Raw genomic sequence first — 11,996 nt, 5'->3', positions numbered from 1 at the left:
TGTTGAGCTTGGTCAGCGAGGCAGGAATGGAAAACAGTCCCCTGGAGAGGATGGATTCTGCCTGAATCTTCCATTCTTCGGCCTCGAGAAGTGGCCATGACGCAGGCCGTTCGACCTGAAAGGGACTGAAGGATCCTGTGGCCCACTGCTTTCATCTTCTTCTTTTTTTTTTTTTTAATGTTTTTTTATTATATTATGTTAGTCACCATACAGTACATCCCCGGATTCTGATGCAAAGTTCGATGCTTCATTAGTTGCAAGTGCATATATGTTAAATGCGTTTCCATTACAAATTTCTCTACATTAGCTACATCACCTTTACCCTTCACATCATTGTCAATGCACTTTAGAAGCCCATTTCAAACGACCATGAAATTCCCTTACCCCTGGATATCTTGCTAATCTAGGCTAATTAAAACCTCATCCACCACTAAAGAAGTGCAATATCACTACAGACAGCAGTGGGTACCAAAGTATAGTCAAAATAGTGAGGAAAGTATTTTCCTTAGTGGCTGTACCAACTTGCAATCCCACCAACAATGTAAGAGGGATCACCTTTCTCCACATCCACTCCAACAATTGTTGTTTCTTGCCTTGTCCATTTTTGCCATTCTAACTGGCGTAAGGTGATATCTCAATGTGGTTTAGAATTGAATGTCCCTGATGGCTAATGATTTTGAAGATTTTTTCATGTGTCTGTTAGCCATTTGTATGTCTTCATTGGAAAAGTGTCTATTCCTATATTCTGCCCATTTTTTGATTTGTTTATTTGTTTCTTGTGTATTGAGTTTGAGAAGTTCTTTGTAGATCTTGGATAGCAGTCTTTTGTCTGTAGTGTCACTTGCAAATATCTTCTCCCATTCTGAGGGCTGCCTCTTAGTTTTTTTGACTGTTCCCTCAGCTGTGCAGAAGCTTTTTATCTTGATGAAGTCCCACAAGTTCATTTTATCTTTTGTTTCTTTTGCCTTTGGAGATGTGTCATGAAAAAAAGTTGCTGTGGCCGATGTCAAAGAGGTTGCAGCCTATGTTCTCCTCTAGGATTTTGATGGATTCCTGTCTCACATCAAGGTCAGTCTTTCATCTATTTGGAGTTTATCTTTGTGTATGGTGTGAGAGAGTGGTCAAGTTTCATTCTTTTGCATATAGCTGTCTAATTTTCCCGGCACCATTTATTGAAGAGACTGTCTTTTTTCCACTGGATGTTTCTTCCTTCTTTGTCAAAGATTAGTTGAACAAAGAGCCGAGGGTTCATTTCTGAGTTCTCTATTCTGTTCCATTGATCTATGTGTCTGATTTTGTTCCAGTACCATGCTGCCTTTGTGATCACAGCTTTGTAGTATAGATTGAAATCCAGTAATGTGATGCCCCCAAACAGTGTGGAGGTCCCTTAAAAAGTTAAAAATTGAGCTACCCTATGATCCAGCAATTGCAGTACTGGGTATTTACTTCAGATACAGATGTAGTGAAGAGAAGGGCCATATGCACCCCAATGTTCATAGCAGCCTTGTCCACAATAGCTAAATTGTGGAAGGAGCCAAGATGTCCTTCAACAGATGACTGGATTAAGAAGATGTGGTCCATAAATACAATGGAATATTACTCAGCCCTCAGAAAGAACGATTTCCCAACATTTGCAGCAACATGGATGGGACTGGAGGAGATTATGCTAAGTGGAATAATTCAAACAAAGTTATCATATGGTTTCACTCATTTATGAGACATAAGAAATAGGAAGATCAGTAGGAGAAGGAAGGGAAGAAGGAAGGGGGGGTAAACAGGGGAGGGAATGAACCATGAGAGACTGTGCACTCTGGGTAACAAACTGATGGCTTCATAGGGAGGGGGGTGGCAGATTGGGATAGGCCAGTGATGGGTATTAAGGAGGTCATGTATTGCATGGTGCACTGAGTGTTATATGCAAATAATGAATCATGGAACATTACATCAAAAACTAATGATGTACTGTATGGTGACTAACATAGCATAATAAAAAATATTATTAAAAATAGTGGAAAAAGTAGAAATGGACAAAGTACAGGAGTAAAAGTAAGAAAAAGAAAAATGAAATAAAAAGTTAGGAGGTAGGGTGTGTGATGAGCACTGGGTGTTATACACAACTAATGAATCATTGAATACTACATCAAAAACTAATGATGTACTATATTTTGGCTAACTGAACATAATAAATTTTATTTTAAAGAGAAGTGTCAGAGTTACCTCTGGAAAACAGTATGGAGGTTCCTCAAAAAGTTAAAAACAGAACTACCCTACAATCAGCAATTGCCCTACTAGGTAGTTACCCAAAGAAAACAAAACTACTAATTCGAAGGGATACATGCACTCTGATGTTTATAGCAGCATTATGTACAACAGCTAAATTATGGAAGAAGCCCAAATGTCCGTTGTCTGACAAATGGATAAAGAAGATGTGGTGTGTATATGGAACACTACTTAGCCATAAAAAAGAATGAAGTCTTGCCATTTACAATGACATGGATGGAGCTAGAGAGTATTATGGTAAGCAAAATAAGAGAAAGACAAACACCGTATAATTTCACTCACATGTGGAATTTAAAAAACAAATCAGAGGGTCATAGGGGAATAAAAGAGAGAGACAAACCAAGAAGCAGACTCTTAATTGTAGAGAACAAACTGATGGTTACCAGAGGGGAGGTGGGTGGGGGGATGGGTTAAGTAGATGATGTAGATTAAGGAGTGCACTTCTCCTGATGAGCACTGGGGTGTTGTATCTAAGTGTTGAATCACTTAAATATACACCTGCAACTAATATTACACTGTATGTTAACTACACGGAATTTAAATAATTTAAGTGGAATTTAAATAAAAACTTTAAAAAAAGAAAAAAAGGAGGTAGTGCATGTTAGGAATGGAAGATAGAGGGATGTAAATCTGGGAAGAGAAGAAGCAGTATAAGAAAAAGGGAGGGGAAAAAAGTCTTACATTGGGGGAACGGCAGAGCCCTCTAATGATAAATATGCTGTGAATGTCATACTACTCTAGAAAGGAGAGAATGGACTGATGTTGGAAAGGAACTGTATTATAGAACATTTGGCATTTCATTCATTCATTCATTCATTCTTTTTTTTGCATTTTTATTATGTTCGGTTAGCCAACATATACTACATCAGAAACTAATGACGTACTATATTTCATTCAATTATATAATTTGAGTGCCAACTATATGTCCAAAACTAAATTGGAAAAACAAAACAAAACAAAACAAATGTACATGAGAGATAAGCCTGGAAGCATGCAGCCATTTTGATTCACTAGGTTAGGAAAGTAAGGAGTCAAGTTGGTTGAGTAGCTTCTTCCCAAAAAGAAACTGTCTTCATTTTGAGGAGTTTTTGCCTATATTTTTTTTAATTTCTGAGGTTAGGTGAAAATCAATATGAAGGGACCTTATGACACTCAGCCCCTCAAGATATATTAGAGACAATCACTTATTCTATCAGAAGTATGTGTGATGGCCAGTCAGACTAATAGTAGTCCTTAAAACATTTACTGTATGTTTTATTAAAACTGTATGTTTTATTAAAGGTCTAGAGTTAGGAGGCATTGATCACCTCTGTAACCTCATCTCTGCAAGAAAGAATTTTGCTTTAAATGCAGTGTCCAGAGACAAGACTGGAATAGAAGTGGATGCGGGAAGCAGGTTTCACTATTTCTGCTCTATAGTGATGAGTTAATCATAATAATACATCATAGCATATAGCACCTTCCAAAGCTAAAATCGCTTTCCACCGGTAATCTCATATTCTCTTAGAATTATTGTTCTGAGGTAAGAAATAATTTAGAATATCCTAATTTAATAATTCAGAAGTAGGAGTTCAAGAAATTAATTTGTTAAATTTTACATAGTAAACATATCTATAATTAGAATTTTACAAGAGTTACAATGGCAAAATTTGTCTATAATGAGATTATAATTTTCCTAATATCTCTATATCTTTCCTACAAAAATCCACTTATAAATCATATCCACTACTTCCAAATCAGAAAATATGCTAAGTTGGCTAGTCCTGGTCTAAGTCATTCTCTGCATGACACAAGTATTAGAAAATGAAGTTCAGAGAGAGTGAAGGGCTGTAGTGAGGAATCCTAGGATATCAAAATATAGTGGCAAAATCTAAAAGGTAACCCCGAATTCTCATTCCAATTTGAGTGTTATTAATGAAAATATAAGACAGATGTCCGCATTTAGGGGTAAGAAACAATACCAACATCCAACTGTCATCTGTGGAAATGAAAGACAGAAAAATAAGTTGTCTTTGAAAGCTCTATAATGAGATGTTTCTCCTTTTCTTTTTCATAGTATAAAAGCACTGGACTTTTGGAAACATGTGAACTCCCTGTGGACTAATCTATACACATTTAAACCACCCTAATGCTTTCAGATTTTTTAATGAGTTTTTATATAATCACAAGTTGTTCTTTGTGTTGCAAAATATTTTCTTTATATATAATGAAATATAAGATAAGTAAACTCTAAGATATGAAAGCAGGAAGTTGGAAAGGCAGATAACTTAGAATGAGATTTGCCAAGTAAGGAAAAGAATGAAAAAGAGATACAAATAATTTTCTCTACCTCAGAAGAATACTGGTTAATGTACAATTATTAAAATAATCAAATAAGTTAGACTAAATTAAAAATATAAAAATACAGGGGCGCCTGGGTGGCACAGCGGTTAAGCGCCTGCCTTCGGCTCAGGGCGTGATCCCGGCGTTATGGGATCGAGCCCCACGTCAGGCTCCTCCGCTATGAGCCTGCTTCTTCCTCTCCCTCTCCCCTGCTTGTGTTCCCTCTCTCGCTGTCGAATAAATAATAAAATCTTTTAAAAAATATAAAAATACAAAAAGTAAGTAACAATAATTGAATAATAAGTATATTAATTTCCAAAAGAATAAATCAACATTTAGCTCTCAAGAGAAACTCATTCTTTTGTATGAGAATTGTTAAAAATAAAATGTTAGGCCATCACAAAACTTAAATACAGTAAGAAAGATGGTATTTCCAACTGCCCTGGTTGTTCCTTTTAAATTAAATCATTAAGAGTTTGAGGTAAGGTGGCACCTGGGTGGCTCAGTCATTAGGTGGCTACCTTAGGCTCAGGTCATCACAAGCTTCCTGGATTGAGCCCCACATCTGGTGGGGCTCCCTGCCACTCCCCCTGGCTCATGCTCTCTCCCTCCTTCCCTCTTTCTCTCTCTCTCTCTGTCATATAAATAAATACAATCTTAAAAAGAGTTTGGGGTAAGGAGAGATAGAAAATATAGGAGCAACCCATGTTTGCCAACGTCTCAAAACCACTCTTTTTTTTAACACTTAATTTATTTTTCTGGGCTGATTTTAATAAAACTTTAAGGGGAGAAAAAAAGTTTTTGGCCTCCTCCAAAATTTGGTTTGTGCCATTGTGTTTATAAGGCATTTTGATGAGATTCAGTTGAGAAAATTAATTACGTAGAGTCATTTTTTTCCAACAAACGATGTGAATATTGATTTCATTGAATTAAATATGGAGTAGCAAAAACATTATTTGTAGAGATTGAAATAACATTTGAAATACAATCAAAAAAATATTTGGACAGTTGGTTTCTTTGAAGTGGTCAATTTGTAAAGTGTCTAAGAGACAAACTGTGGTGGAGAAGTCAGAGGAATAGCTGAAGGTGAGCATTTCCTTTGCCACAACTGACCATTGCAAGAAATGTACAAATGCATGGTTTCCAATGGCTTGCATGCTCCGTGGAAAGCAGAGAAGTGACTACTGAAAATCCAACTTTATTCCCACTCCAACTCAAACCATCCACTGTTCAGAACAGTTATACTTTTCAAAAAATGGCCAAGTTCTCAAAATCCCACAGTCAGCTTTCTAAATCCCAAAAGTACCCCAACCTTTGTTTGCTGGCATGTGAATGACTTGTTAAGTTTCCAATATGTAAATCCTAAGGTAATGATAAAGTTATCTATTCTTTTCTTCAAATCTCAAGAGGTAAATGCAGTTTCTTTACAAGGTGGATACACTTCCTGAGGACAAACACATGCCCAGAGCTTTGTTTAGAGCCCCCATAACATCCTTGTTCCTGAGGCTATAGATGAGTGGGTTGAGCAAGGGAGTAAGGATAGTATAGAAGGCAGACACAGCCTTGCCCTTCTCAGGGGTATGGTAAGAATGAGGCAGCACATAGGTGTACATGGCAGCACCATAGAAGAGGCTGACAACCACCATATGTGAGGAGTAAGTGGCCACTGCCTTTTGCCTCCCCTCTGCTTCACTCATCCTATAAACAGTGATGAGAATCCTAGTGTAAGAGGCTGAGATGACAGAGAAAGGGATGAGGAGCATCATGATGCAGCAGACATACATGGCTGTCTCATAGGCTGATGTGTCAGTACAGGAGAGCTTCAAAAGTGCAGGCACCTCACAGAAGAAGTGGTTGATTTCTCGAGGGGCGCAGAAAGGGAACTGCATGGTCACTGGAGTAAGCAGGAAGCCATCTATGGACCCTCCCAGCCAGGCTGCCACCACAATCAACAAACAGACTTTTCGGCTCATGAGGACAGGATAGCGCAAGGGATTGCAGATGGCTACGTAGCGGTCATAGGACATGAGTCCTAGGAGGAAAAACTCAGCCCCTGCCAAGGTCAAGTAAATGAAGTGCTGGGCAGTGCATCCTGCAAAGGATATGGCCCTCTGGCCCACCATTTTGTCAACCAGCATCTTTGGCACAATGGTAGAAATGTACAAGATATCCATGAGGGAGAGTTGGCTGAGCAAGTAGTACATGGGGGTGTGGAGGCGGGAGTCCATGTGGATGAGAATGATCATGATGGTGTTGCTGGCTATGGAGATGACAAAGACCAAAAGGATGAGGGCAAAGAGAAGCCAGGGAAAACGGGTGTTGCTGAACAAGCCCAGGAGAACAAAGTCAGCATACATGGAATAATTGCCCCACTCCATAGCTCTGTAGGTTACATTAAAAATACATAGATATGAAAGAGAAATTTGGACACAAAAAATAAATAGTTGGTTTGTTTAAAACATTATGATGCAGCCATGGACAAAATCAAGACAAATGAATCTCATCTCATGGTGTAATTTCCCCCTTTTTCTAATGTTTCCTAGGATTATAAGTTGCTTTGAGAAATTAATCTTTACCTTTGGGCCCTAAGGATGACCCACCTCCTTCATGAATCTCAAAAAATTCAACTTCCTGGAAGGACATCCTTAGAAGATTTATGTATGCCACACAATACAGTCACTCACTGAAGGATGACATACTTGATTTGCTATTACTTTTAAATTTAGAGGTCATAGTGAAAAAATTTTAAGTGATTTGCTCAATAATATTTATTTATTTAGTCATTCATTTACTTAAGAAAAATAATTTTGTCTTTATTTATTTTTGTTAAAACATAATACTACAGTGAGGAAAATACACATAAAAGAGAAAAATTAAAACTTGTCTGATTTAATAAGGATAGAAGAGTTATTAAAGAAGGAGCAAAATACCCACTTTATATTTCTCTCCCTACAAGGGGCTCTAGTTCTTTTTGAAAATCATTGATGAAGAGAATGTATTTTGCGCCTATGAAAGAATAACTACTTTTATTTACACTACTCTTTTTTTATTCTAATTCCAATATAGTGACTATATAGTAATTCAGCAAATCCATATATCACTCAGTACTTGTCACAACAAGTTCACTTCTTAATCTATGTCATCTATTTAACCATCCCCCACCAACTTCCCCTTTGGTAGCCATCAGTTTGTTCTCCATAGTTAAGAGTCTGTCTCTAGGTTTGTCTCCCCTTTCTCTCTCTCTCTCTTTTATTTTTCTTTGCTCTCTTTTTTTTCTTTGCTAATTTTTTCCCTTAAATTCCACATATGAGTGAAATTATATTTCATTTGTCTTTCTCTGACTGACTTATTTTGCTTAGTATTATACTCTGTAGCCCCAACCATGTCATTATAAATGACAAGATTTCATTCTTTTTTATGGCTGAATACTATTCCAGTGTGTGTGTATGTGTGTGTGTGTGTGTGTGTATCTCACATCTTCTTTATCCATTCATCTATGGATAGACACTTGGGCTGATTTCATAATTTGACTATTGTAAATAATGCTGTTTTAAACACTATACTATGCTTGACACATTTGTACATTACAAATTTAGGGGTTTAGCTGGTATTTATTAGGGTTTGGATATATACAAATAATGAATCTATGTTGAAATAAAAAATGCCCTGAGAAACAATCTAAGAATTATTAGAAAAAAGATAATCAAGAAGAAAATGTTTAGGGTCAAGTGGTGTTCGTTTTCCTTCTTTTAACAGAAAACCACTAATACCCCACAACTGATTATCATGATTAGTGAGATGGTAGCAATAATTACTGAATAACTTTTTAATAGAAAAAAGAAGAAAAAAAACCTGTAACTGTTTTAAGTAATACTAGAGATCATTGTCTTCCAAAGAGGGACTTTTCTGCTCAAACCTGAAGTTTAATTATGTGTATATAGTTATTTCAGTTAAATAATAGTTTACCACATTTATGAACAGGTAGACTCTTTGGACATTTTCTATCAGCAGCACATAAGTCTTCCCTGTCCAGGATGGTAGTCACAAGCAGCATGAGGCTATTGAGGACCTGCAACATGGGTGTTCTGGATGGAGATATTCCAAGAGATCAAATTACATTAAGAATTTGACTCATATTAAAAAAATATGCAGTGTATCTCTCTCTCTCTTTTTTTTTTACTGGTTATGTGCTGAAATGACAGTATTTTGGATAAATTCAGTTAAATAGCATAGACTAAAATTTAATATCACCTATTTCTTTTTACATTTTTGATGTGGCTATTAGGAAATTTAAAATTACCTCTGTGCTAGAAAGTATTTTTTTATTTAATTTTTTTATTATGATATGTTTGTCACCATACAGTACATCGTTAGCTTTTGGTGTAAGTGAGATAAGTCAGTCAGAGAAAGACAAATACCATTTGATTTCTCTCATACGTGGAATTTAAGAAAGAAAACAAATGAGCAGAGGGGGGAAAAGAGAGAGAGGCAAATAAAGAAACAGACTCTTAACCATAGAGAACAAACTGATGGTTATCAGAGGGAAGGAGGGTGGGGAAGATGGGTGAAATAGGTGATAGGGAGTAATCTGATGAACATCAAGTTTTGTATGGAAGTGTTGAATCAGTAAATTCTACACCTGAATTTAATATTTCACAGTATGTTAACTAATGAATTTAAATATATATATATATTTTAAAATTACCCATGGCTTCTGTTAGGTATCTACTGGAGAGTACTTCCATTTTCCTGGAATATGGTGGCTCCAAATATCTTCATGTAATTGAGTCACACAGAATTGAATACACCCCAAATTATAAAGAGCTGAACAAAATATTAAATGTAACAGTAAATTAGGTTTAAAAAAATGTGATGTTATCTGTAAATAGCAGTAAGAACACATTAACAACAGTGTTTTCTGCTTAGAGATTCATATATATTGTTTAACTAATGTATTCAACAACCCTATGAAACTCTACTGATGAAAAAAGAATGAGACTTGAGGTTAAGAAACCTTCTCAGGAGCACGACTCTAGTTTACCAGTGGCAGAATAATTGCTTTATGCTGTTTTTCAATAAGCCTAAGTAGAGATCAATTTTTTCATTTAAAAAAATATTTCTTCTGAAGCACACTGGATGAGTAAAAGTTTTAAAATCTGAAAGGACCTAAAAGTTGTACAAGTCTCCTGCCTTCAAGGAGACTAGAACTGAAGCATAGTAAGAACCCTTACATTATGTATGACTGTAGGTGCACTTTAAGAATTTTTTTTTTTTAAGATTTTTTATTTATTTATTTGACAGAGATAGAGACAGCCAGCGAGAGAGGGAACACAAGCAGGGGGAGTGGGAGGAAGAAGCAGGCTCATAGCAGAGGAGCCTGACGTGGGGCTCGATCCCATAATGCCGGGATCACGCCCTGAGCCTAAGGCAGACGCTCAACCGCTCTGCCACCCAGGCGCCCCAAGAATGGTTTTAATTAAAGCCTCTGGGGTTTTGACTTCTCCCTGCCTGGTGTATAATGGAAATTATGAAAAGAGCAGGGACGACAATGGGACCTAAAGTCTACTGGCTGATTGATGAGAAATTCATATCAGGTCTCTATGTATATTTCACCCAAACTGTCACAACAGATAGATCTGTAACTATGAAAAGTAAATTTTTGGCTAGACTTTTATTAATAAGGTCCACATTATAAAATCCTTACAGATTTTCACTTTCTCATTCTTGAAATATTGCTAGCTTTACATCAAGGCTTTCACCAATTGTTTCCTAATGCGAGACCTTGTTCTGTTTCTGTCTTTATTTTTGTTTCCACTGTGTTAAAACACTAGGGAAATTATTCAGAGGCAAACCAGAAAATGGCAAGAGAAGGAAATGTCCACTCAGCCCTACCCATCAGTTCAATAAGAACAAGCTCCTTAGAGTGGTCTGCTCATTCTTTCAATATAAATTCAGAGGTTGGTAGATGGCTAATAGAAACCAAGAACAGTGACTAGCATTGGTCCAAGGGGAACATCAAAGCCCAAGAGAGACCAATGGTCCCAAAAATCTCCCTTTCATGACACAGGTGTCCCCCGCCCTGACCATGAATATTCCTGGTGCTGAAACCCACTAACAAGGCCCTAGAGAACTCCCAGCACTCCACACAAAGGGAAAGGGAGATTTCAGCAGCTCCATAACTCTTCAGATCTTAAAAGCATTTTACTCTAACTCTGTCAGTGTTGACTCATGACCTGAATTTTAAAAATTAAAAAACAGCAAAACAGCATTAAAGAATACTTGCAAAATAAGAAGATGGAAAGGAGTTATCTGGAATACTCCATCTCCCCAGATAATAACTATTTATACGTCTATGCATATTTTTTATCTTAGTATACTTTCAATTTTGTTTATATATGTAATAGCATTAAATGCCTCTTACACATAAAAGTGTGCCTTTTCTATGTAAATGTGCAGTCTTTACACAGAATATCATTATGGTTGAATGATGTAACATGAATTTACTTATTCATTACTTGGTTGACATTCACATTGCATCTAAGTTTGCTTACAGTGTATAATCCTGTGGTTAATTTTATGGGAGAGACTACTGAAGATGGCGTATAAGACTTTTGAAGTCCAACGCCACATTGACATACAAAGTTGGTGACTAGTGATGCTAAAAGAACAACAACAGAACACCCTTGGGACGTGATTCTGTAGCATTTGCTTTAATGAGACTTTCTTTGAAAAAAATATACATATAATTTTGGGATTTCATTGTCATGATCCTTGCCCTTTTCTATTTTGGGGATTTTTCATGATTTAGCATTTTTCATTATAGGATAAGGACATTGTTTTATGTATAATATTCATTGCAATGATTTTACCTGAAGTATTACTTGCAATTATAACTTTATTTTCAGACAAACATGTTTACACATGTGTTACAATACTTATTTTGTCCCTTTGAACTCTGAATTTGGTTTGGAAATTATTCCTCATACAGGTCTGTGATTAATGTGCAATTCTATTTTAATCCAGCTATCATAATTTTAAATGTGTCAATTTAATAAGTATAAAATATATTTTGCTTTTTGTTGAAAACTTTCTATGATTTCTATTTATTCAAATAAACAAATCCAAAGGTGAATAAATAATAGGGATGACCTCACTGAGGTCCACTACTTCTTTCTGTTGATACAGACAGAGAACACATCATCATAGGTGAAATAAAATTTCACACATGTTGCATGTGGAAATGATGGTATGAAAAATGGATACTGAAAAACAGAGGGCTTTATGTTAGTCCTTAGTCCTCTAATAGCAGTGACAATTAAATTTTTGAATCTTACCCTGTGCTTTCCCTATCTATTCTTCCCAAGAATAGCAGATCCAATAGAGGGTAGCTAGCT

The 11,996-nt window shown here is 36.3% G+C and overlaps 1 protein-coding gene across 1 annotated transcript; it reads right to left on the bottom strand.

Moving 5' to 3' along the window:
* Window positions 1-6,026: 6,026 nt before the first annotated feature.
* On the bottom strand, window positions 6,027-6,998 carry LOC100476018 (olfactory receptor 2T27). Its single transcript, XM_002929842.4, has one exon. It carries the CDS (start codon window positions 6,978-6,980, stop codon window positions 6,027-6,029), a length of 954 nt encoding a protein of 317 aa, XP_002929888.2. The 5' UTR covers window positions 6,981-6,998.
* Between the last annotated feature and the right edge of the window lie 4,998 nt (window positions 6,999-11,996).

This window comes from Ailuropoda melanoleuca, chromosome 3 (assembly GCF_002007445.2).
Source record: "Ailuropoda melanoleuca isolate Jingjing chromosome 3, ASM200744v2, whole genome shotgun sequence".
In the NCBI taxonomy this organism is placed as follows: domain Eukaryota; kingdom Metazoa; phylum Chordata; class Mammalia; order Carnivora; family Ursidae; genus Ailuropoda; species Ailuropoda melanoleuca.
Note: the sequence above shows the minus strand (reverse complement) of the source record. Positions and strands in the feature narration are given on the sequence as shown.

Bases quoted from the DNA above. Each gene is read 5' to 3' on its own strand.
- LOC100476018 (XM_002929842.4), bottom strand. From the start codon at position 6,980: ATGGAGTGGGGCAATTATTCCATGTATGCTGACTTTGTTCTCCTGGGC.